The sequence below is a fragment of the Rhea pennata genome, chromosome Z (genome assembly GCF_028389875.1).
Source record: "Rhea pennata isolate bPtePen1 chromosome Z, bPtePen1.pri, whole genome shotgun sequence".
NCBI lineage: Eukaryota > Metazoa > Chordata > Aves > Rheiformes > Rheidae > Rhea > Rhea pennata.
Window position 1 is genome coordinate 38,002,914 of NC_084702.1, and position 27,728 is coordinate 38,030,641.

Below are 27,728 nucleotides of genomic sequence, written 5' to 3' on the forward strand. Positions count from 1 at the left end.
TCAATACCATGATGAGATGAACTGGAGATACTGAAAAGTGGTACAGAAAAAGATGCTGCCATGCAAGATCTTCATGGATCCACCTAACAAGGAATTGAGAACTATTCCCAGTCACTGTGCACTGACCGATCGTGGTTCTGAAGGAATGGTCAAACTAGTAATTGTGCATTTCTGGCACCATCACCATGGACTCATTTAGGTTTAAACTTTGACCAGAGTTCTATAGTCGCGATCACTGCTGCTCAACAACTGGGCCATAAAACCAGCAGCAATGCAGGCAGGCAGCACAATGGATACAAAGATGTGAGCCAGTTGCAAATCAGCTGGCAACTGAGTCATGTTGTACTGCTAAATCAGATGGCAGCTACACAGCAATCTTTAATAGGAATGAAAATGAGTATCAAATCACTCCAGTTCTTCCGTGGGTTAGATCTGGCAAACTATTGCTACGCTGTAATCCTCACTGAAATCTCTAAGCATTTTTAGCCTACTATCTCTGTTCCTTCTCAGGATGAACAGCAGTATCTCATGGTCAGCTGTGCTAAACCACTGTTCAGGAGGAAAAAAACAGACGACTTTCCATTATCCCAACAGCTATCAGAATCAATCATCAAAGCCATTAATGCTGCTTCTGCTCAACAGCCTGATCTGCCTCCAGATTGGACTACCTCTAAATTCTCTGTATTTCAGCCTTTGTTTTCTGCAAACTCCATACCTGAGCAGTCACAAACCAGAGGAAAGCTGTGAGTAATGGAGAACAACATGCTGCTTGGGGCCTGGAGCTGACAGCCAGTTGCAGAATATAATGAAACTATCTGCGGCTTTTATAATGCCTAACAGATCTTTCAAATGTCTATGAATCTCTGAGGTTGAGGCTGAATCATGTTTATTTCTTTTTGACAAGGAATTGGAAGCGTTAATTGCTTCCCTAATTACACTTCCTCAAAATAACTAAGTTGCAATGTTTTTTATTGTAGCATTCATTAGGGAGAACAGGTTCTTGGGCAACCTGATGTAACCAGACAAGATGGCCTTCAAACACCCCTTCTGATCTAAGTTATTTTATGATTATAATGTAACCATCCTGCAAGAGCATAACCAGTTTGCAAGCGGAAGCAAGACAGCAAATAACATGTGAAACATGCAAAGACATAAAAGAAGAGGCTGAGTGAAGGCATTCACTCTAAGAACTTGTCAACACGTACCAGGAAATCTTCTGGTACAAAACAGTGGGAGATATTCCACACCATTGTTGAGAACACAGCAACGAGCTTCTTTGCTATTTAGGCTTTGTTTGTTTAGAAACAAGAGCAATCTCTGTTAGACTGGCTCCATTGCTACTAAAAGATGAATGGATTTGAATGACTTTCTTCTATCCGAAACACTTCTTCCTTGTTCTAAAATTTCCAGTCTGTGGGGTTTACTCCACTCTCCATCATCATTAAAGCAGCCTGGGCTTAGTAGTGACAACTGTCTATGTCTATAAAATATATTTTTAAAAACAGTAATTCACTGCATAATCATTTGAAGACTTGCAGCAAGTATATGCATAGTTTCACATGTTGAATTTTATTGTCCTTCAAAAGAAATGCCTGACCTTCTTCCTTGCAACAGGACTTTAGTAGAGCCTCTTGAATCAATTAAGACTTGTACTCATTCCAGGTCCGTTTAGAGTGCTGTGATTCTGACTTTGTTTACAGACACCAAGGTGTTGTCTGCGCTAGGGAAGTTTTCAAAAAAAAGTTCCTCACACTTTTAAATGCTGATTCATCTCCAACAATGGCAGCAGTATTGGATCCCCAGGAGATGGAGGAAGGGATGTCTTATACACACTGGCAAGATAATGAAAACCAGTTCTGACTATCTTTCTATTTACCATTTAATTAGTATCACTGAAATAATATTTAACAAATTTAACTGAAGGTGGCACTGTTTTACAGTTTTAATATATTAATAACTTCCAAGAGTACTTCTGGTTTCCTTAAAGCAAGTTCTACAGCATGAGAATCTGAACCAAAGAATGACCCTGCACAGAAAGGAACAGAGTAGGTCCCCTTTTATAAGGGAAATTTGAAGCCTTTATAAAGAAAGAAAGGGTTAGGAAATGACAGCAATGGGGATAAATAGTAATTCGAACTGCAACTTTTCCAGGTGATCCATATATTAATAAAAGGCTCAACAAATGAATCATTTTCTTATTTTGCCTTGAGGAAGAACACTGTAAAAGGTGTCATCTCTAAAACAATGAATGTAGACGAGGGAAAGAAATTTTCAAAATGGACAAATTGAGGTCTCCCAGTTCCAGACTGGGGTTACCCTTCTCCAGACTGATCTGGGGATATAAATGGGTACCAACAAGGGATGTTCTAATGAAAAAAATCAGAAGAGCTCATCGTGGCACATAATGTGTAAAACAGAAAGAGCAAGGATGCGAAAACAAGTTAGGAAAAGAGTGTGTATGGCTAGCACAAGTTTCAATGCATTCCTAATTCTAATTACTGTTTTTTTCTGAGAAAATCCTTCAGTCTTCTACAACCTTTTCAGAGTCTGGAACTACCCAATGAATTTTGTATTGCTTCAGATATTTACCTGGGGCATATTTGGAAGATAACTCTCAGAAATCAATGCTATACAAAATTCTGACTCCAAATCAAAGCTTTGTTTTAAGTTATAGTTAAAAAAGAAAAAGAAAAAAAAAAAACTACCAAGAGCATGGGAGAGGAATTGTGCGCAATCTGAAACACTGCAGAATATACAATTATCACATTCACTAATTAATTTTTCCAAATAGGAAAGCAATTGTCTAAATACTTTTGTGAACCACAGGTAATTCAGCAATTAATAAAGAAGTGCAACAGGGTATCTTCTGGAGACCAAAAGTGAACTTTATCAACATGTGAATAAAGATTTCAAGTAGAATATTGTCCTCATTTGAGGCATACATTCAAATTACAACCAAAAGTCATCCTATGTGACAGAATATACCTTAATGTAATGATATGGTTCAGTGAAGCTTGTTGAACACAGATGTCCTGAACCATTTGTTCAACTGCCCTTAGCAAATCCACCCAGAAAGCAAGTAACCAATTTCATGCTTAGTAAGAAAGGCAAAAAGAACTGATTTCTGTTTCAATTCATCATTCTATGTTAGTCAATACTGGAAACCAACAGATAGGCTGGCTAGACATTTTGTTTCAGAAGAAATAGGTAGTTAGATCCATATTTAAGTCATATTTAATCTGTATTTATGATCGTCCTTAATCACACATTATGGTCCATGTGAGATGAATAAGCTAGAATTTGCCCTACATTTTTCTCCAGCCTATAAATCTTGCACCTGGTAAGCTGGGGGTAGTGAAAAACATACTTTGATCTCAAGAATCCCTTGGAATTTTCCTGAATCAGAATTCCTATAGCCTAGGAAGATCACAGAGAAGTACTGAGATTGTATTAACAGCACAAGTTTCATGCAAATCTTGTAAAGAAGTGAGGAAGGAAATACAGCACTTTCCCACTGCCACAGATCCTCAGTTAGTCCAGCCCAGGAAAGGGAGATGACAATGTGAAGCTGATAGATATAAGCAGAAAGAGGGATATGAAGGGAAGTCTTCTCTCAGCCTAACCTCTTGTTGTTCAAAAGTAGTAATTTGACCAAAAATTACAGGCAGAAAGAAATGGGGGGGAGGGGGGAAGAAAAAAAAGAAAGAAAGAAAGAATATGTTGAAAAGTCTATGTGAAATCTATGAGAAAACACACTGACTGGTAAGCATGGGCATGTTTGCCTAGGATTAAAGCAGCTTGGAGCAATCTGAAAACAATGTAGCCTAACATTTTCCTATGTTACTAACATATTATTCAACATTTAGATGAGATTTCAGGGCTATTTACTAAACTTTGCTGTGAACAATGAATAATAAGGAACTCACATTTTCAGCAAGGTAATTAAAAACTAACTAAACTAACTAAAAATAACTAAAATTCCACAAAGAGCAGCTATTAGGCTTAAATCAGTTCAAACAATCTTGTGGTGAATATGGTTGTCTACATATTCATATATATATTTAAAGATAAAGCTTATTTTTCTGTATACTTCTGACCTAATTGCCTTAGTGAATTAAATATTCTTTAGAGACAAACTTCTCAGAGATTGTTATTTTTTTAGGCTATTAGAATCTCTACTTATGTAGTCCTACTACTAACCTATGCTTAACTTTTAGTTCACCTATAGAATTCTTGGATAGTTCTACTTCCACATTCTTCTCTATTTTAAAGAAAAATACATCTTTTAACTAAACAGAAGAGGGTATGAAGTAGAGGGCTGGACTACTTTATGGTAAAACCTCTGAGCTGCTCTACATATAATTATTTAAATTGTCAATGTAATATAAATATACAAGTGCCAGTCTGCCATGCATACTAAGGATTTATGATAAAATTTGTCTTGATCAAAAAGAGCATACAGCAACAATAACTTTGGGAAAGCACTTGATTCTTTTTTTAAATGGTCCACGATATGCATCATTTTGGCTACATCAAAGTCAACTATGAAAAAACAGAAGACGGGAACCTTATATAGTGTTGATTAATGCAGTTCGACTGATATTTCAGTGAAGTCTGAGCAGGGATGCAAAGTGATACCTTCCTGTTCAAGAGTGTATATGTTTATTCAGTGATAATTAGAGTGAAAAAAAATAAATTTTAGAATGATTTTCAGTTCACCAAAATGGGTTATAAATAGAAAGAAAAAACACCAGATTTTAGTACTATTTTCAATTTGCCAAAACTATTATCAGTGCTAAAAAGTCCTTTTTTTGACTCAGGAATTTTAAACAAAGCTCTGAAGCAAGTTTCGTTGGCAGGCTCCCTGGTGCTACTACTGTCTTCCAGCAATGCCTGCAGTTACTTCTCTCAGCTGCTCTTCAAAGCAACAGATGAATGCAGATGTAAAAAATAATCACTGGAAAATGTCTGACCGCAGAGGGGATCATGAAACAATTGAACAATGGACAGTAAGTTGTCCATGTCCAAGGGTCTTTTGGAAGAGCTCAAAACCAATGCTCCATCCTTGCTCTTGACTTGCTTTTTAATGTAAGGATAACCTCTGCAGTTTAAATAAACACTTCTTCAAAACAGAGCAGACTTGGTTAAACTGCCACTCAGACAGTCATCATAAAGAACAACCAGTAAAAAATGGCTTACTGGTTATTTTTGCTCTCTTTCTCCAGTTCACCTTGCCCTTGGAGCAACTGAGCCAATCTGTTGCTTTATCTCATACTGTAGAATCTACATCCCATCAGCACGTAATCAGCCGTTCAAACAGACAGGTAGAGAAAGTGAGTGAGGAGGAGAGAGAAAGAGTGCAAGTGAGGGCACAGAAACATTGGGGCAGAGAACAAAAGAGGGGGAAAAAGAAATAGATCAGGCGTCTTCTCCCTTTCCCCTTCTCTGCCTCTCTGCTTGCAGCAGGTAGCACTACGTGAGCAATCGCTGCCCGCCCCTGTGCAGGCGGTAACTTTCTGAGCGTACGCGTTAAGGAAAGCTTCACTTCCCGTTATTCCCCAGGGCAGTGGCACAGGGCAGCGAGGACTTAGCCTTTAGTGATCCTGGCAGAAGTAGGAGCTCTTAGAAAGTTTCAACTTAGTTACAAACCTCGGTAATTTACAACTCTCTGAAAGGAAATACAGAAATAAAAGTTGCCAAAATACAGCAGAATTCTTACTTCCCACGAACTTCAGGTCTCGGGTTTCTGTTATAAATGTCTTAGATTCAACAACATTAATGAAGTGCAATTAAAGCATCAGATGAAAGTACAATAAACTTTTCATAGCTCAACAAAAAAATGTGCCCCTCTCACCAATTCATTTTGGTTCATCAGAAAGGGAAAAACAGAAGAGGGTTAATCTGATTTACAGAACAAAAAACAACACTGAATGCACTTTTTGTCGGGGGGGGGGAGGGGGAGCGGAAGGGAGGGGTGTCCCCAGCTGGTTCTCATCTCTATGCCATGATTCTTCATTTAGTTTACACTATTAAACTCAAAAACTCTGCTTTAATCTTAACTATTACAGTATGCCTTAGAGTAGATTCTAACATGTAGCATCCTTGATAGAGTTTCAGACTCTGGCGAAACATCATCCCTCAAACTAGTCATAGCCATATGGGTAGTAGATGTATCCAACATTTTTTCATTGGCGCCTACATTATTACGTCTTGTCACCAATGGTTTCTCGGGTTTTCAAGTAAATTGTTGCATATACTGTGGTTTGGAGCTGCTGCGATGAAGCCCTACATTTATCTGTATAAAGCCAAATCCTTTTTTGGAACTTTTTTCCTTCTAATGAACTAACATCTGTTGGGGAGAAAAAAAAAAAGTCATGTTTCCAGAAAGCTGCATAAAAAAGAAAGAAAACAAAACAACAGAACACTGCCAAGAAATAATTGCTGCCAAGTTGAACACAGTTAAAAGCAGCCTAGAAAACGATGGGTGGACAGAAGTGGGCATCATACCTGATCTGTCTTCATTTTGTGAATCACACCGTCTACATAATTCTGGGATGGTCTTGAGAGAAGTTATGGAATACTGAAAGAAAGGCAAAAATGTATATAAAATAATTCATCTAAAAAGGTAAAAACTAAGACTTCAAGTGGTTCCAAATGTCATGGTCATAGTCTAGACTTACCAAGTTGAGGGTACCTTTGTCAGTCTGATGTTATTCACAAATGGTACAGAAGAAATCAGGAGGCATTGGTCTATACAACTGTGTCCCACCTCAAAGGATATCAAATAGGCTTTCAAAGCTACAGCAAAGCACCTTTCCACCTCAGATTTCTCTTTCCTGTAGATTACCATTGACCAAGTCACAAATATCCGTTACCTATCTGTTCCCTCCATGAGATGCATGGATATATCAAAGGCAAGAATAACTCTAGGCTAGATAGTAAACAGACTTGGAATTCAAGCCTTCACAAAGCAGTATGTAAAAGTAATGCAGAATATTTTCACTTTATAGAACTGATTTCAGTGTGCTGCATCTACACACACATATCAGGCCACAGGCTCCTTTCTCCAATCTAGGTTTTATTAAAGCAAACTTGCATTACTGCTTTTATGTGACAGATGCACCTGATATTGATCAGTATGTTATTCCCTGAAATCACCATTAAAAGGAAAAGAACAAGGATGGCATACGTTTATTATGTATTTTTCCTCTTATAACTTCTGGAATAACCTGTATAAGGCACATGAACCAGTGCTGTAAAACTACAAATTCTAACATAGAGAAATTAAGTTACTTAATACCAAATCTTCCTTAATCTAATGCTTAAGTCTTACAGAAACTTTCACTTAAATAAATGAAAATCATTATGTGTGTGGGAAAAAAAAAAGAGTCAACAGCTTTGCATATATGAAAGTATTAAAAATAGTACTTTGGAAATAAAAACAAAAAAGCATCTAGGATTAGCACAACCAAAAATTTTTAAAGAATATATAAAAAAACATATAGTTTCAAAGAAGCAGGTATTTTTAAATGACATGCTGTTGACCAGTGATGCAAAACAACTATACATTAAAAACGTCAGCTTTCCACATGCACAAAGAAAAAGGTCATATATTGTTCTGGCTTTCTGTTGACAGTTCATTATTCAAAGTTAAATTTGCTTCTAACAAACAGTTGGCAATATACTTCAAAATAATATAATGTAAACCTCATCTGACCTATTGCAGAAGTAATTTACTTCTCTCAGGCAAGTGAGTTTAAGACAGACTGTTACTCAATGGATCATAGTTATTCAGCCTCAAAAACTTCCAATGCCTTTTTTTCTCTTGACAGCCTGACTTAGAGAGGTATTGAGAAAACTCAGCTATGCCAGTAAGAATCTCTCATAAGCATTCCCAGTATCTAACACTGAACTTATTAATTAAAACGCATAGCCGCACTCCACAGAATGACTCAGTGTCTCCAATCCCCATTAAACATGGGGCTGAATATACGGCTGTGATGACTGCTCTAAGATCTGACAGTCCAAGGCAACAAACAGCAGAAGAAAAGAGACAGAGAGATAGATGCTACTAAATACAAATTAGTACAAGTTAAACACACACATGCACAAACACCATGTGCTTTGCTTCACTGTGGTTATTGTTTAATAAAGATTGAGCTGTTAAGCTATACATCTTGCTGTTTCAGCACAATGATTCAGAAGGCAATGATGAACTGGTCCAGCCAAGATCCTTAAGAGAATCCAAGGCACATGTCTCCAAGGAATATGGTAGCTTCGTAAGACCAGCTGGTACAATTTAAACTATTAAACAGTGTAATTCAATTAGAATTAGGCCTTTTGTACTCCATAGCTATGTGTTTTGTCAGGCACCCTCAAAAGCAGAAAGCCATTTTCCTTTCTTTTTCTACACTTTCCCAGAAGAACAAATTTTCTTTCTGCTTCAATTTTGCATTAAAATATATTCAGTTACCAGCCCCATCACCAACTAACAAAAATCTACTGAATAAGTAACACATTTGATTATGCATTTTAATCATACTGATTTGATTTCATTAACAGATCTCCTCCTACTCACCTCTGTCCTCAAAAGGCTTCTGTACATATACATTTCTGTCATCTGTATTTTGTGGTCAAGACAGAGAACTGGCTTTCAGTTGAGACACTATAAAGATGCCAGGAAGCAACTGAAATTACTCTTTAAAATGAACCTTTCCCAACCATAAGCACAATCCTTTGCCAGCTCTTCCCTCTGTAATTACTTTCTCTCATACTCTAGCTTTAGTTCCAAACTCAAGTAATGATTGCTAGCTTTTCTTCAGGCCAAAATTTCAGGCTTAACAGGAGTATCACAAAGTGACAGCAAGATGTAGAAATCACAACCCTGGTACATCGTTTTGGTCTCACTGCCATTCAAATAGCATTTTAATTTAATTATTTTCCACTTTTCAGTCAATAATCTTAAATTATTTTTACATACAAAATTAAGCCCCATTTCTCCAAAGGGATATTTATTCTATTTAGCCCCACTAGAGTAACCACATCAAAAAATTTAGGGCCATGTCCCAAGGCATAAGTGACAGTGTGAGAGAGAAGTACATCAGATTGGTTCATTAGTCAATGCATATTCTGCTTTCTGCTATTTTATAAAAAATATTTTGTGGTTGTTGGTGGAATTCAGTAACAGAAGTAAGAGTTTCTTACGAGGCTAACACTTTTAAGAGCATTCTGGTTGTTGTTTGGGGCTTTGGTTATTTGTTTCTGTTGGGGGTGGTATTCCTTTGCTTTTAAAGCATGCCTCCAACCTGACATTACAGTAAACCTCTTAGGAACATTTTAAGGTGGAAGAACAGCAAACAACAAACAAGTACTTGAAATAAATGCAGATAATCTGTTTTTCTTCAACAAACACTATCATTTCAGGGGAGAATTGAACTTCTCTCCTCAGACAAAACATTGCTAGTTGTGTAAACTGGACTATAGAATTTGAGTAAATAAAAATGTCAACCTTTTAAGACAGTTCTCAGATTTTAATATTCTGAACAAGTTTAACACAATATATGATAAAGAAAACATCAACCCCTAGCAAGGCCATTCCACAGAGCACTGCTCAAGTGCAAGGTACGCTTGTATCCAAGAAATTCCAGAAAGTTAGGTCCAGTCCTGTACTGCTGTCACAGAGCCAGTCTTTCATTCACACAGAGCTATTTGAATAATCAGAGCAATAACCTATGAGCTCAGCCCTGAACAGTTTACAAATATCTAGCATCAGAAGACCTTGTTATGTCATTTGATATTACTTCTGTAAAGCAATAAATAAATATAATCTTTTTAATTTGCATAATATGCAAGTGCAAAAAAGATCCTGCAATTCAGCTGAAAGATTAAGAAATCAGGTAGCTATAGCACCACTATACAACCTATAAGCAGGGAAAATTTTAGGTTGAAAATTAGAGCAGTGATGGGAAAAAGGGGGAAGTTTAAAATATACTTATTTTTCAAGTGTATTTGACATCTAAAGCAGTTTACAGGTCTTAATGTTTGTATTTCTTCCTTTGTGTGAATAGCTACTGACTCATGAAGAAATTAAAAATATTCAGCTCAGTGGCTTAACGTCACTATGAACATGTTATTATTTTTGTGTGATGTAAGCAACAGTCCCATAAACCTATTCTGTCTAAGCTACACTCAAATCAACCGTATCAGATGCACAGCATCATCTGAGTTTGCAAAATAAGCATCTTGTTTTGAGAAATGTGCAGTTTCATTTATTTATGTACAAATGCAATACTATTTAAAACCAAACCAAACACATTTAAGTCTCTATTTGCCTTTTAAAACAGATCCTGGTCTATTTTCTATGATTATTATATTCTGGTCCTTTTGGCTTAAACAGCCTGCAAGTATCAAGACTAAGATAGTGGCTGCTTTCTAATGCACATACTTTTTAAAAGTACATTATTATAGCAGTCTTCTTGATGCCATTATTTTTAGTCAATACTTTTTTTTTTTTTTTTTTTTTTTTTTTAATGGATTAGAACCAGAGGGCTAACAGGAACAATTTAAATTGCTACCACCAGTGCTGTGTAGCTGCTTAACAGTAAAATGTGAAGGCCAGGTATCTGTATATTATATACACTAAGAGATGAGTACAGTACTAGAATAACCAGGAATTCCATTTTTAATGTTGCTTCTGGCAACAAATCGTTTTTTCTCTAATTGTTAAAGGGGAGAGTAAAACTGCTACTTCTATAATTTGTGCTAGTTTTTAATTCAAGGTTCAGCATCACATCAGAGAACCACTAGCTAAAAGGCAGTCTGAGTTGTTCAGCAGAAGAGTGAGTAACTTAAGCCATCAGTATGCAACAACAGTCACAATGGGAGAGACATGGAGAGGTTACATCTATTATGTTTTATAGTTTTACAAAATTGAGTATAGAAACAGATACCAAGACATGATCTACCATATAAGAATGATAAAAAGAAAGTTGCCCAGAATAAGGTATCCTCTCAGGATTGGCTCATTGTCTTGTAATATCTCGGGTATTTGCCCTATTCCTCTTTCATAAGAATTCAGTGTTACAACAGGTAAAAATTAAATCTTCTCCAAAAGGAATCCATCCACAAATAAAGCATCTGGAATGTTTTAAAACAAATCAAGCGTCCCAAATGCTAAAGTGAAACAAGGTCCTTTGTTTAAATATATATATATATATATTTATATGTGTGTGTATGTGTGTGTGCATGCACGAACAGGCGTGTGTGTACACATGCAAATGTGTGTGTAAAGAATGTAGGGGTAGATAAGGGCATACTGTCTTTGACAGTAAACAAGACCTGAAGATTGAATTAATAAAGTCTGATAATGGTGGATTTAATTTATGTATTCAAGTCCCTAGTTAACCAGACACTGAACACATTAGCAGAAACACTGGCAGAAGTATTAAGAATAAGGGAATACAGTGTATCAGTGCTTCCTATAAGAAACACTAACTACTAACTTACAAGAACAATATTTTTGCTTACAATTACAGTTGCTAGGTGTAATACTAGGATCAGTCCTGTCTCTGAATCCCAGAAAGTCTTTCTGCCTCTCGCTGCACTCAACAAAGTCACAAGTAGCTACATCACATCTGTTTAGAAAATCTTGCTGGACTTGGGAGATAGTTGATGTGGGAAAGGGCTGAGTAACAAATTATATGAAGGGGGAGCAATTCTGAAGTGAGAGAGCAGAAAGGTATTTACTATGGAAATGCTTTACAAATTAAAAAAAAAAAACGGGCAAACTATCATTTTGGTTAATGTAACTCATTCAAGACAATAGAGTACATAAGCAATCCAGAAACAATACTGATTTATTAATTAGACTTGCAAGCAACTTTCCAAGGTCACAACAAACTTCTCTTACAAGATGACTTACTTTTATTCTGGATTCAAACTACTTAAACTTTCCCATATATGAGACAAAAAGAAATCTGGCTTCTAATAAGTACTGTTTGTTGATCATGACTGAGACAACTAAGACTGTTTCAACTTGAATTAATAAAGTAAGGCTTGGACTTACCGATATATCATCACTAAAATCTATTTCATCCAAGTCAAGGTATTCAGGAGCTTCCATTATTCTTCTATGGACATTTTGGCTAAGTCAGAACAGTAGCAAAGACCTAATTAAGAAAAGAAAAAAGGATTATCTACTAAAGAGTCAAAAACACACAAATGTTTTAACAGAGTTATTAGAACATTGAAAATACTTAATTTACACAGTAAAGTCTTTCATGACTTTATCTTAAAAGCTAAACATGATTTATCTCCTATAATCTGCATACCTGAAGAAGTCATTTCAATTATTAGGGCAGGATAGCTATGTAATAATTAAACTGGAAGTCAAAAAGACTTGGTCCTTCACCACTCAGTCCTCCCAGAAGTTCAATATAGTCATAAACATCTTAAGTTATTGAGCACCCTCATCTCTCATTGACTTGCAACTATACATATACATATATATATATATATATATACACACACACATATATATAGATAGATATGTATATAAATGATGTCTCTTCTCCTACAGATACTATTAGTTTACTGGCCTGATTGCAGCAGTTTGTGTTACTACAGTTCAGGAAGGCAGACAACAGAGAAGCATACTGCCCACAAAAAGTACAGTCCTATCACACCTCATCTACTTCTCCATGCAAGCAGACCAACATGCAATGCAGAGTATCCTTGAGTGGGAAAGAAGGTGGTGCTTCACAGACAGATGATTTCCTCTTTCCTCAGTCTGCAGCTGCACCTCCCCCAAAAGAATAAGGCAGGATAAAGCAGAAGTATATCTATGTGCACTGATTCTCAGGACTCTTCATGATTTCCTTACAGCAAAGGGAAAAAGAGAAAATTCTACATGGGAACAAAGCAGGAAATTTGACTGGAAAATTCAATATAACGAACTGAATAAATCGGAGCTTAAACAATTCAGAAGATCAAGGACAGTAAAACATTCATTTTTTAAAATCCTAACCAGAACAAAGGCATGCATTATCACTAAAGACAAGTACAACAGCAGGGAAAGTTGAAAAGGAAGCTATTTTAAAGTTAGCTGATAAAGAAAGACGATGATGCATTTTTAAATAACGTGAGGCACTACAGAAGTATTTAAGTATTATTATGGAAGAAAATTAATCCTTCTAGTTCTTGTATATAATAAAAGGAAATGCCTGAAGAAAAAAAAAAGCCCCACTTTATTCACATGACAACTGGCAAGAAATATGTTTATGAATAATGAAAATTCAGCTGTGCAGGTCTAAACAATATTATTGTATGAATCACTAATATGTGGTTAAGAATGCCCTAACATAAGGGTTTTGAAGAAAATACTTTTCTGCAGGTGTTGCATTCATTGGCAGTGAAAACCTCAATCATTAATCTCCTTCATAGCACCCTCATCCAACCACAGAGCTGGTCTTAAGACAGCTGTTCTTGAAAAGCTATTAAAAGAAGACTTGAGAAGCACACTCAGTTTTACACTGCAAAAGCTGGAAAAACAAATCTTTATTTATCTTCAAATTACTGAAGATAAAAGATTGTTCAGTATCATTTTCTCTTCAAATGAAAAAAAAGAAAGACTTTTCCTTAATGTATTAGGATATTTCCCCTCCTTGCAATGTAAGGAGTAGCTGGGGAGGAAGGCAATGTGTAAGAACAACCTCATCTACTTATTTTTGACTCTCACTGTGCTGGTTAGATTTGAGTGAGGCTGCAAGAAGGGAGATGGCTACAAAAAGGAAAAAAGAACAGTGTAAAGCTTTCACTCCAACTTTATATGAGAAAAAAAAAAAGTGGCTTTAACGTGAACCTAATTAGAAACTGTTCATTTTGAACAATCCCCAAATACTAAGTTTAGAGTAGACCACTATAATCACGACAAAATCCTTGCAGTGAAAGGAATCGGTGTTCTGCTTTATGAACAGAAACATAAAATTTCTGTGTATTTTAAACTTTGTGTTTTAACATGCTGTAATTGGGTGACATTATCGCTTACTTGTGGTAAAATACTCTGTCACTTATACCATCACAAAAACTAACAACCAGGTTGCTTTTGCAAGCAGGAGGCCTGGGCAGGAGGTGGGAGATTCCTGCTTTGTTTGTATGTGTACCTATTCTGTGCTCATCATAAAAAAAAAATCTCCCCGCTATTGTCAACTATTTGATAGTGAGCAACTTAAGAACTGAAACAAATTTTTGCAGACCTACTAAAATTTTCTCTACACTACAGATGAGCAGAAGGCAAGGGAATGGGGTGAAAATTAGTATGGCACAAGACTGCAAGGACACGCTTAACGGTGTTTGCACAGCACACTACACACCTCCCTAAAATCTAGCCAGCTTTGTTCCAGAGAGCAGGGAGAAATAGGAAATGCGACTCTGGTATGTTGAGTGATAGCTGTGCAAGCTGCTTGATGCAGAAAGCGAAGGCACGACCTTCAAACAGAGGCTAACCCAAGGACACAGAAAGCAGTGTACGCAAGAGTAACCAGGTTGGAGAAATGGGGACAAAAAAGAATGCACAGAAGGCTACTTTATTCCCTTGGGGGTAATTATATCACCATAAAAGTAATCAATGGGCTTCCACAGAGAACTTATGAAAGGAAAATTTCTGAAATCTCTTAACTATGAACATTGTCATCACCAATATAAAATTTCAGTATGAACAAAAGTGACAAAGTTGGGGAATGGTTTGAAAAAGAGTATTTTTCAGAACTTGCTTTTCCACTGGTTTAAAAAAAATGGAATTGTTTAGGTTGGCTCAATCAAATAATAACCGTGCTCATAGAGAACTGAAACTTAAGAAGGAACTGAATTGATACCCTGCTGTCCAGAACTACCTAGAAACAACACGCCATCACAAATGATGCCAGTAACAACTGCAATGAGAGAAGGAGCTTCATTCTCATTTTAGGAATTCGATCATCTACATTAGAGCAAGAGGTTCAGATAGCCATAATTTCAGGTCCCCATCATTTTAAGTAATATTATTTAAGATTCGTCATTTTAGACTTCTGTATGCCTCCGACTGTAGGAGTTGAGACTATTTTCACCAGACAGTGTTTTGTGGGATAATGGCTTTAAGTTCACTTTCATACCGCTGTCTCGCTCTCCAAAAAGTGAATATATAGTATTATCCAATGCACTAAAACACAATAAAACATAGAGTCTCTGCAAAAAGCAAGCACATTTGTTGAAACATGCCCCCACAATAAGCAACTTGGGCAGTTATCTTTTTTTCTCTCGTTGAAATCACTTCGGTGGGGGAGGAGGAACAGATCTTCTTAGGGTAACACTCTTCTTGAGGTAGGCTCTATAGCTCACCAATCTTGCTAAGTGTCCCCCACAGACGTAAAGACCAGCTGCCAGTTTATCACTGCGACTGTTGACACGACCTCAAACTAAGTCAATTTCAGAAGTAAAATAAACGCCAACCACATATGTGCTGTCTTACACAAGTTCCAGGATTTCAGAATACGCCCTCCAACATCCCACCAGGTGGTACACACATGAAGTTAAGAATGAGAACCAAAATACCAAAGTCCAAAAGACATCTATGGACCATACCACATGCAAATAGCTTGAAAACCAAGCAGAGTCACTTCACCGAATTTGAATTTTTAGCTTGGAATTTTAACTGGAATTTAACTGGAAAGGAAGCATGGCTTAGTAACAGAAGCAGACTATGCCTGGTTACCATAAATTTCAAAATTTCAGAAGATTTCATCCCTTCAAATTTAATATTTAGTTTCATATTGAAAGACAAAATACACCTCCTCTTGTATACCTCCTAATAGGTCTCAACTTCAAATGACCTAATCATTGAGTTTTATTACATAAATAAGCAGAAACACAATAAAAACTCTCTCTCAAGGTACAGAAACAGTTACTGTGGTCAAAAGCTGTTTCACACCTTAACCAATTCCGATTGCAGGTGCTTAGCCAGCCACGTCAACCAGTTTAAACATTTGTTTTTCTTTAAAACTTCAGTAGGTTGCACAGCCTAGTTAACTTCTACTACTAATTTAAATATAGTAATTTGAGGCTTCGATGCAAGTTTGCTGGATTTCAAAAATAGGTTTTTTTATTTTTTCAGGGAGGTGAGATTTTTTGCAAAACCCAATGCATTTGAACATGTGCTGGTGATTCTTTGTTTAAATGAAGGCTGCCTGCAAACTCCAATTCTTGTAATTCATTGTCTCTGTGAGGTTTTCAGGGAATATGAAGAGGTAACTTGACAAAAAGGGCAAGCAGTAAATACATGAAAGATTTGCAACTGCCTTCTCCCTTTGATGAAGAACGTGACCAGAACAGTCTCATTTTCCTACTGCTTGGCTAGAAGTCAGGAGCTGGCAAAATAGTCATCAGTAGCTGACATAATGACAATTAAAAAATGGTAGAAGGAAGAAATGCTTTAAAGAACTTAAAAATTCTGCAACAGTTTTTCCACTGAATATTTCCTCTTAGCTGTTAAATTTGCATTCTCTTCCATTGGTTGGTGCTACTGAGTATACAAGAAGCCACAGAGGCAAAAAAAAATTGTGCCTCCATCAGTGGCTGACTGCAGGATTGCATTTCACCTAGTGATGCACAAAATTCATCATGACAATCATGCAACACTGCCTCCCCCTAAATGGTATCTTCTACCTCCTGAAAATATAAAGACCATGTGAAACAAAGGCCAAAACTCTGAAGAGAAAACTGGTTACCAACACAAATACATTTTCTCTATGGAAAATTTCTCTTTTTCTGAAGACAGTCTTCAGTTATATGTAAAGAACAGGTAAAAGATTCATACATTTTACTCCCTAAAATATGCTTTTCAGTCTTTTCTTGATGTGGTGAAACTGGACAACACCTCAGAGAACAAATACTACAACCAAATAAGATCTCTCATGACCATACTTGGAGTCTTATTCAGGAGGTGCACTTCTTGATACAATTTAACATGGTAAAAACTACGCTACATATAATGCAAACCATATGGTGAGGGTAGTAGTCAGAGCTGTGATTATTTTGAGAGCTTTGCAATGGTTGAATCCAGCATATCACCAGAGGTATAAAGAAACTGAACAGCATTTGCAAGCAGATCATGAGCAAACTGGTCAAATTTAAGATAAAATTAACTGTAATTAAACTTGCAACTGCTAGCAATGGATGACAAGAGATGAACAATTTACTTCCAACATCAACATCAGAGCAATACAGATTATTTTCTCAAAAAAATGCTAGCAGAAACTTCTGATATTTACCTAAGCAAAGCTAGATGTTAAATATTCTGTAAAATTTTCATCCAGAAAAACGTGTTTCCTGTTTGGCAATTCAGCCTGCAGAAAGAGATGCACATATACATGTATTTATAAAGGTAAAAGAAAATCTGTCTGCTCATAGCACTCAAAGCTGAAAAGAAAACCCTGTAATACTTCATCCATACGTATTCAAGAAAAAGTATTTTTATTATTGCATGACATTTCCACTAGGAAATCATGAAGAAGTCATCCAACTAAAAATTAGCACACAAATGTGGTAATAGCAGCACTGGTATAATAATGTCTTGCATATGTTATATTGTAACAGATACTAAATAGTGATCAGATTGTAAAACAAAGCAAAACAAAAGAAATTATCTTTCTCCTTTTCAAATACAAGCTCTGTTCTTCCAAAACATAGCATCTCCTCTGCTATCATTCTTCCCAGCTAAAATTGATTTCTCTGACCTGAAATCTTGTTATTGACAAATATAAAATTAGGTGAGTGGGGAAAAAAAGAGCAAAGCAATTCACAGTAAAAGGGAAAATGAAGCAATGACATAATAGGTACAGAGAACAAATCAGAATTTCTGCAAAGTAAAAATCCAATGTAAACTGATGGCACGCACTATGCACAGGTAAAATATTTTTCACAGGGTTCTTTCTCAAGCTAAATCAAGCCTCCAATGTGGCTCAACATAGCCTCGCAAGTAGTCGTGCCAGCAAACCCAAGGGACTGCTGTGGGGGAGTGTGAGGATGATGTGATGTGGGACCAGCAGAAAAGCCAGTTCCACCACTGATGTTGCACTGTGAACCTATGGCCATAGTTTTAGCCAGGCTCAGGTACTTAAGGCAGTAAAGGGCCATACTGATGAGCATCTAATCTTTGCTGATTAACCTGAGTGAATGAAAACACTGGCATGACAGGCAGAAAGCAAATAAGCACCAGGTTCAGTTTCTTGCTCTGTACAAAGTTGTGGGTTTAAAAATAAAGGGAGGGGGGGCATAACTGGATTGCAGTGACCTATTTGTAACAAGGATGCAGCGAATCTGGTAGCTTCAAAAAATAATCTGATCCAGTATCTCAGTCAAGAAGAGTCTCAGTGCTGGACAGGAAGGATTAAATCTGCAGAGATACACAAGGGAAATATTTATTGCGCTCCCTCGCCCCCCCCAAACAACTAATCACTAGTAATTGAGAATATATCGTTTTAGTTATTTATGGATATATACACCACAGAAACAAACAAAAGATCAATTGTCAATTAAATATATACTTCAGTACATATTTAATCTTCAGTCACCCTAAAGAGATGCTGATAAAGGCCATGTAGTATGTTAGTTTTGAGATGCAGAAAGTATTACACCAAAATATTTGGGGATTTACTTAAACTTTCAATCAAATATAAAGTAAATCAGATGTAAATATTTCTATAGTAGTTGACAAAAGGCTAAGTTACCTTAAGTACACATGTGCAACAGTTGAATAATCAAGTTTTAAGCTTTAAATCCCAGAACACCGTAATAATAATGGTAGCCTTTAATTAAGGCATAACATTACTTTTTATGATTACAGGTCTGAGAAAAAGAAATTGCCTTTTCTTAAGCATCAGATGCTACAGTAGCTCAGTATGAACAAATTTCACAGGCAGAAAGGAAAGACTTTACTACTATAATTTCGGTATGCAGTACAAAGCAGTATCAAGCAATGCTTGAAACATGGGAAGTGTCTGAGTTTTATTCCATGACTAACATCAAGAAATATTAAGAGCATAAAACCAAGTTTGTTCCATTTCAAACAGATACAACAGTGCAATTTTTCATTATGTTAAATCTATTTAACACACAGTGAAAAGCTCAGCACCCAGCTAAAATCCACAGTTTAGGAAGGCACATTTTCTGTCAATAACTGAAAATAACTGGGACGTTGAATTCAATTCCTCCATTCCTCCTCTCCCCCCACTGTTATAGTGGAGTTCTACCAAAAATGTATTTGGTACTGTAACCCTAATTTGCTACACAGAGTAAGAAAAGCACTTTAATATATTCAGAACCACTACTATCCTTAGGAAACAGTCAAGATACACTGCTGATGTAAGCAAGAGAGCTTGGGCAGCAGGTCCTAACAAAACTAGTCTGAGCAAAGACCCCCTCCTTTCCAGCTGCCATACACCATCTTACTGCTTTACATACTCCCTGGTGTTCATCTGTGCGCTATCTTACACCAAAAACTACATGTTCTTTGGGACACGGATCATATAATGGCTCATTTGTCCAGCTTCTCACGTAAGTCTGTTCCCTGTCTATGAACAGGGCTCCATGTCACAAGAATAATCCAATTAAACAATAAATATGCTGCAAATTCGCTGCAATAGTCTTTGGAAAAGATCGTATTAGAAGCTTTGCCAAAGATCCACGTAACAATTGAAAAAACTTTATTCATCAAATAAAGATGATAGCTCTAGAGGCCATAAATGCAGAACATAAAGATGAAGCTGCAAGCTTTCTATGCTTTTCATGCTGTCTCTTTATGTCACATGCATGAACAATAATTTTTCTACTATAAATACATGTACTCTTACAAAACCCTACCTTCTCATTCATATTTACATTCGCTTTATTAACACCAAGGGGGAAATTACTTGCGTTTAATCAATACATATTCAAACAGATGACTTGAGACGGCAAAGTGACACACTGCAGCTCAAACTGGCTATTGAAGGACTCCCTTTAAGCTTTGGGCATTCAAATAAAATGACAACCTGATACACTGTGACACTATTTTGACACTAATAAGTCATATGAGGGTTTGTGATACTCTAATGCAGTCTGCAGTGCTCTGTTCAGCCAATTTTGTTACCTTCTAGGGCTCCCAGAGCCTTTTTTTCTAATTATGTGAAATAACATTGTTTCTATTACTTGTCCCACTCAATGTCTGGATTTTCTCTCACTGACTGAGCACCTCTTTTATACCAGTTTGTTTTATTTACTTTTCTTCCTTTTATATAAGCCAAAAATAATACATCATGCAAAGGAAATTATCTGCCCAGTCAACTTTAAAATACAAAAATATAAAAGGGGGGAGGTTCATTGGGAAAGGGAAGATATTTTAAGGAGCAAAGATGAATTTGAAATAACTATTTATTGTAAAAAAAGTGAAGTTAACAGTGAGACTGAAAAATGATGTGATTTATTTCAGTGAAGGAATGAATTCTGAGACTGGGATTACCTTATCCCTTATCACGTTTATACAGAAGTTTCCCTGAGTTCAAAAGTTTGCAGCAACGATTTATAATAACATAGTACTTCTAGAAGCAAGTCGAAGAAAAAGCACTGCTTTTAATCAACATACAAGTACTACAAGTTATACTGATAGGACAGGAATAGGGAATGCAAAGCACAAAGTTGTTCCAACAATCAAAAGATGCCATTTTTAAAATATAACTGCAAAAGAACCCCTGCATTACGGGCACGCAGAAACAATCCATCCACAGCCCTTGAAAGACACAAATACTGAGCCCAATTCTGTTCCTAATGAAGTCAATGCACATTCAACACTGGTTTTAGATGAGAACAAAGTAATTGTTTCCGGCTGAACAGAGATACACCTCGGCCAGTCATCTACGTAGGCCTCAAGATTGCAGATTTTTCCAACCTTGACCATAAAACAACTTTGGTTCAGACTCCATGGAGTCTTAAGAGAGATTATTTGAAGAAGTCACGTGGAGGTAGGAAATACTACGTGGTTTACCTGTTTTATCTTCTACTGTCATGAACTGCACAGAAAATCCACCACAATTTGAGTTAACATCAAGTATTTTTAACAATAACAATGATTGACGATATGCAGTCTGTAAGTACTCTGTATGTCAGGAGGCACAGAGTGAGGATAAAGTATGCCCGTTAAGAGTCAGTTCCTCACGCATTTTTATCACCCTGAATAATACTACACATAATTTACTTATTTCAAAAGCAAAGTATAACTTGGAGGATGACATCTGAATTTCACTAGGGTACATGAAAGCTTTGCCATTAACTTCTGTGTGCCTAAAACTATCCACCTCGAGGCAAGGAACATCTGGCTGTTAGGAGGTGTTTTCCTACAGTCTCCTCTACTTGCTTTATTAAATATTATTCCATTTAGTGCTCTCGTGAACAAGCATCTTATATCAAAAAGCGCCTAAATTTGTTTCTTCACTCCCAAAAGAAAACAACCTAACAAAAAAAGGAATCAGCATTTAAGGCTACTGAGTGGTATGCCTAGCTGAAAAGTTGTTTGCACTGTAACATAGCTATGGAAACATCTGATAAGTTCACTAAGAATAACTCTGAATTTCTCCTAATAAGTGCCATCCTTTCCACTCCACAGTTTTGTAGTTCCTTTGAGATTCAAGCATAAAAAAATTGGATTCAAAGCATTAAGTCAGAATGCATGCACTTGAGTATTCTGGAAGTGGGCCTAGAAAAATAAACTTGTTTGTTTTAATTAGCCTTGAAGGAGAAACCTTTGGAATTGGAAATTAGTATTTGTTATCTTAAACTGTAACAGCATACATGATTCAAGGACTGTACAAAAGTTAATGCACTGTCCTTGTATTCTCAATGAAACTATCAAAATAAATAAGAGGTCAGTGATCTGTTTGAAGACTGACCTTTGATTTGCTCTTTTTGATTAATTTATGTTTGTACTCCCTTCGAACCACTACAAGGCTATTCATTGAAAATACGAAACACACCACAATAATACAGTAATATGCTTTCTTCATTGTACTCTACCCTGTAAGACAACTTCTTTCAGACAGGATGATTTTCATGTCAACTGCGGAAGCAAAAACTATCCACAAACTTTCCCAGTAAGCTAATTCTTTCTACATTCCTTAAGATCACAAGTGTCCTAGACATTCTCTGCACATGTAGAAGGGAACAGATGACTGTTGCCTTTGACATAATCCCAAGCTAAACTGTAAGGAAGCATCATTTACTTCAGCTTCTAACAATCTTTAACTTTTGCCTGAGATCTGGAACATGGTCTGTCGCTGCCACTGCGACAGCCAAAGCAGCAGGAGAGGCAGTGCTTGCACAGTGGTACAGCTCCTGCCGAGCGCACCGCAGCAGTGCCCTTTCCTCTCCTCTAGGACACGTCATTCTACTACCTGCTCACAGGGACCACAGAGCACCTTTAAGCAATAATTTCTATAAGCTCATTCCTTATTGAATAATTCTCCACCGAAAAAGCCGACTTCCCTCCGAGGGAAGATAAAATGAAACAATGCACTGTTCATTTGTCTCAGCAATCTTTTGTTAAAGCACACCAAACTAGCCAAATGCAGAAAATATCCTGCAGTTTTACTTAAGCTGCTTCCATTTCTACTTTCATTTCACGTACTAAGCCACTGACTATCATTTCCTGCCAAAGGCTCATCCTATTTGGGCATGGTGGCCGTTCGCTTCATTCACTTAAGAAAGGTTTTTTAAATGGTAATGAGCTGCTGCTTCTTCCTTTAACAGTTTTATGATTATATATTTAACATAATTAATGATGTTAATGATTACATATAAATTAACGGTAATATATAATTTACATGTTATATTTAATATTAATGGTTTATATATGCACTATATAAGTACCATTTTATATTTAATCATGTCATTTTAAACTAAGACTTGTTCCCAAAATGAATTTGTTCAGCCTTTTGTGACAGTGTAACACTACGACGACAAAGTGATTCTACTCAATATGCATATACTAGTTTTCAAATTTCTGCTACAGCAGAAATACTAAGCCTCCTTTAAAAATATCTACATGTAAATTTAAAATTAACTCATCTGGAGATAGACAAAGTATTAAAAAAAAAATACTCAAAATATGACTTCATACCGTTCAGCTATGAAAGGGTCACTTCCTTCCTTACAAAAAGTTAGCATCTTCCCCACGAAAATACACTTTTTCTCATATGAAACATTCCAATGCCTTCAAAAAGAAGGATTCATGCATGGAACAGTGCACTTACAAAAAATTTTAACCCTGAACCTTGATTCATTAGAATATTTTTTTAGTCAACAAAAATCAATTTTCAGAAAAGTGCTACTTTCTCAGAAGGAAAAAGTGGGGAGGGGAAGGGAGAAAAAAAAAAAATCAGAAAGACCTTTCTAACAGCTTTATATACCCTAAAAAATAACCCATGGACTGAACAACATTTTCCCCCAAAATATCACAGAATCGCTCAGGTTGGAAAGGACCTATGGAAATCCAAATCCCCTGCATAAAGCAGGGTCAAAGTAGTAAATAAGTTAAAAATATTTTAAAGGTATAAACAACAAGGAAGAAGAGTCATTAATTATGATGGAAGAAGACAACAACAAGTTAGCATTTTTCTCTGAGAAAAAAAATATATACACACATTGGGAAAACATCTTATGGGTGACCCTTATTAAGGCTGTGAAATAAACTACTGAAGAAATAACAGAAATCTTGATGTTTGACACATTCCAAATTAGAGCAGAAAATGTATCTGAAAATACTATGTAGTGTACAGCCTACATAGTACACTGATGGGTGTATGTTAACCATTACTGCTTTCTCTAGTATTCTATATTTGCTATCTTACAAATTTAATACTTTGCTAGCTTATAAATTTATGTGAAATTGAGAAAAAAAGTTTACATTTCAAACACTTATTGAATATCATAATGCTAGTAATGTAGAATATCCAGTACTGATAATTAAACTCAAGGCAGAGATGATCACTGATTTTTCATCTTGTATACATTTCTACAGATTGGCATGATTTCACTGCTTTTTCATTTTAGTGTCCTGCTTTAAAAATTACAGTTTTTTTTTTAACAGAGAAAAGAACAAAAAGAGACAATATTGCTTAAAGCTTTTTAGTCTTTGTAGAAACAGAAATATATATTAATTGTTTGCATAAGCATCAAATAAACAAGCTGCAATTAGGACATACTTATCATTTCATTATGCTGCTCAATATGACCAAGATATCCTGTTTGTTTTGCCTGTTCAAAAAGAAAAAAAACCAATTATTAATGAAAGCAACCTTTAACAGCATTTCAAAAGGAAGCTGGTGCTGGTAAACACATGTTCTTATGGGAAATTGCCATAATCCTGACTATATCCCAGCAGGCTCAGAAAATATTTCTCACACAGTTCCTCCTATAAAATCTAGAACATATGTATGACAGACTATGTTTCACATCCTTTTAAGGAACTTGCTAGATTAATAAAGAGAACACAACTCTTATGTTTCTCCTGGAAAGTATGCCTCTTCCTACACGTATTCTGCAATATGTTTCTCCCCTATTTGCATGATTTCTCCACTTTCCTAAGTCTGTGAAAGAGCCCCTGAAAGCTCATCTCCAGACCCCCCCCCACACACACTGACAGCACCTTAATGTAGGCTACTTATGCAGTATAACCATCACATAATCCATTGATAAATGCATTTCACTATATTTGTGTCATTAAGCTCTTACCATACCTTCCAGGGCAATTATTTGAGAATCAATAAAGTTGTTATTCTTTATGTGGTTGCTAAGAGGTTTTCAAATTGATCTTACAGTTTTTTTATTACTATTGACTGAGATGTCAAAAAGAACACAAACAGATCAACACAGCTCCTTTACTAATTGCCATTCAGCTAAATATCTATAAGCCATTAGGGACATATAAAAGTCACAAATTTGTAAATAGGGAACACTCATTGTGAAAAATTTTTTAAACTTCTGCCACTTGCACAATGTAGATCACTTACTGCAATCTAAAATGGACAGCACGATTCCCTCAGTTCCTAGATATTTTTTTCACTACTTCTTTTCTGAGTTTTCTTCCTCTAGAATCAAATAAGGCTACTCAGTTAAAAAAAGGATGAGATCACACTAGACATGGGAGCATTCTGAATACAACCATAGAAAAATGAATATGCAATAACTATTCTGAACTTTAATTCTAAATATGTGGTCCTTGAACATACTTGATCTACTGCAATTATCAATAGATCTTACATAGGAATACAGGAAAACCAGAACAAGTAGCAGTCGGAAATTTGCTAAGATTACTTACAGTACATGCTGTCTCTGAAAGAGAACGTATCAACTCTTCTCATAACTGCTTTTTCCAAAACTGTACTGCACACCAACAGGCACACTTCACAGTCTTCCACTCACTGGAGCAATACTAACTTTTACTATTTGTGTAAGTTTACATCCTGTGTTTAAAAGGCAATAAAAATAAGGAAATACCAGGAAGGGGGATTCACTCCTGTTTTATACACTGCATAATTTACTATCCTTGCAAAAAATGGATGTAGAACTCTTCCATTCTTACTAGTAATTTATTCTCACTTACACTTTGTAGAGGTGGAAATAGCTGCAGAAGATACAGAAGCTACAGAAGGGGAAGAAAAAAAAAAAATCAGACCTTTAATGGATGTACAGAAATTTAGAACTGATGCCCTCAATGTCAAGGCACCACAGATGGTATGATCAACTTTTATACCAGTGTACTTTTCTTCACCACATGCAAAAACAGTGCAATAGCATTTATGCCAGTGTGTTTTCCTTCACCGCATGCAAAATAGTGCATTAGTATTTGGATACTTGTTGGCCACAATGACTTGCTACTACAGTTCAAAACTAGACCACTGCTAGTCCTACTGCTAAATTTTAAATCTATCTCTTGGGTTTAACTCCACACTATAAATTATTAGAACAAACAGTCAGAAAAACTTATTATTCCCATTTCTGTTACTTTCCATTCAGGATTGTATTCTCCAGACACTACTCAGACTCTTCTGTTCCATTACATGTGACTCCCTTAAAGCTAAGATCTTAAGTGCTCTGCCTAAAGGACTCCAGCTACTTCAGTGGGTGTCACTGTTAATTAAGGACAAATGGAAAAGAAATGAAGGAGCCAAAAAGTGGCCTTACTATCTGGAAAATCACCAGTATGGAGGAACAAGGGTGACAACAGTAGGAAATATTGGAGGAGGATAACAGGAAATGTTTGCAGCTGAGAGGAACAGGCAAGTGCTTCTTGTTCAAGCATATCATATGAGGCAGCTGAACGGTGCAAAAATCGGTCTCAAATGGAGGAAAAAAGTGGGATATTGGTTTCAAAGTTTTGAAGGTAACCGATAAAGAAAAAAGATGTTAGAAAGGATGAGCCTTTCAAAATTGTAAAAGTAGCATTCTAATTTCTTTTTAGATATCCTATTCAAACTTCCCTGAATAAGGAATAAGTCATAAAGGTATCCAACTAAATAGTGAGCTAGAGAGTGAGAACTAGGTAGTTTTACAATAGAGAAGAACAGACAGGTTCTTCATGAAAAACCAAAAAAAGGACAACAGAGATATAATTATGAAGTGACAGATTTGCAAGACTAAGTGTTCTTCCTCTCATCAGTAGCTTAATTTTCCCTCTACAGCTACTACATTTCAGCTCCATGCAGCAAGGAAGTGCGCTAAAAACAGATGGCTCTGATCTCTGGCAAGTGATAGCTGATTCCAAATTCTAGTTCCTACCTAGCCTCTGGCCTTCACAAGTAAAATTATGCAGCCATATCACACAGGAGGAGCTCTGAAAGGGAATGTGATTTATGTAAACTATATGCCTGAGTTGCTTATCACACAGAAAGCTCTCATCATTGAACTATCATCTTCATTTCCAGTTCTCCCAACTCCTCCACCTCCACTGAGATAGCCTGCACTGCACTCTTGAACTCTTCTGCAGTAATGACTATTAGGCCTACCAGGAACAGCTGTTATGTTTAGTACAATCTGTTGACAGCAATTATTGAAAGCATGTATGTCCAAATACCACAGTCTCCATTTTTTCCACTAAAGATTACAAGTAACATTTCTACTTCTAGTCCTAGGAGGGCGTAAAAGAACAAAATAAGAAACTGGGAATACATCTATTTACTGAGGAAAAAAGTCTCACTGAGAACATTTGGCAGACAACAGCTTAACTTCACAAGCAAATATTTAGTTATCCGCAACTGACAAGTAAGCAGAAACATTGACTGGTTAGATTTAGTTCAAAATCTGGGCACATAATTAAGCATTAATGTTATAATGTTTAGTTTTTAAGTAAACAATATTGTCATAGGAAAGTTCATGTTTGTGGATAGTAGCACTATATAATTTCTAGTTTTATTAACATAATTTTCTGCATCTATAAAACACATCATCTGTTCTGGCATGTGACCAAAGTACAAGTGTAGTCTCTTTACTGGAAATAAATGCAGTTGGCCAGGCGATGTTGTAAGACAGTTATTCAGGTTTTCCAACAAAGAAAAATTTCTGTTACTACCTATTTTCCCCACAAATATACTGAAACAAGCAACAACGCTCCAGGTAGGATCTATACGAGTTCCAGCAAGAGACGACAGCTTTAATATTATTCAGAAAAAATC

The 27,728-nt window shown here is 36.2% G+C and overlaps 1 protein-coding gene across 7 annotated transcripts in view; it reads right to left on the reverse strand.

Moving 5' to 3' along the window:
• The window catches only part of SNCAIP (synuclein alpha interacting protein), an 82,773-nt gene that overhangs the window by 35,746 nt on the left and 19,299 nt on the right, over positions 1–27,728 (reverse strand). For 4 of the 7 annotated variants that reach the window (XM_062599795.1, XM_062599791.1, XM_062599789.1 and 1 more), the window contains exons 2-3: positions 12,065–12,167; positions 6,508–6,580 (exon numbers count right to left, since the gene is read on the reverse strand). In XM_062599795.1, the coding sequence (XP_062455779.1) occupies positions 6,508–6,580; positions 12,065–12,121 (130 nt within the window). In that variant the 5' untranslated portion in view covers positions 12,122–12,167. Of the gene's footprint in view, positions 1–6,507; positions 6,581–8,578; positions 8,644–12,064; positions 12,168–17,300; positions 17,352–25,375; positions 25,438–27,728 lie in introns of those variants that run through there. The other 3 variants (XM_062599790.1, XM_062599793.1, XM_062599794.1) reach the window with 3 other exon arrangements.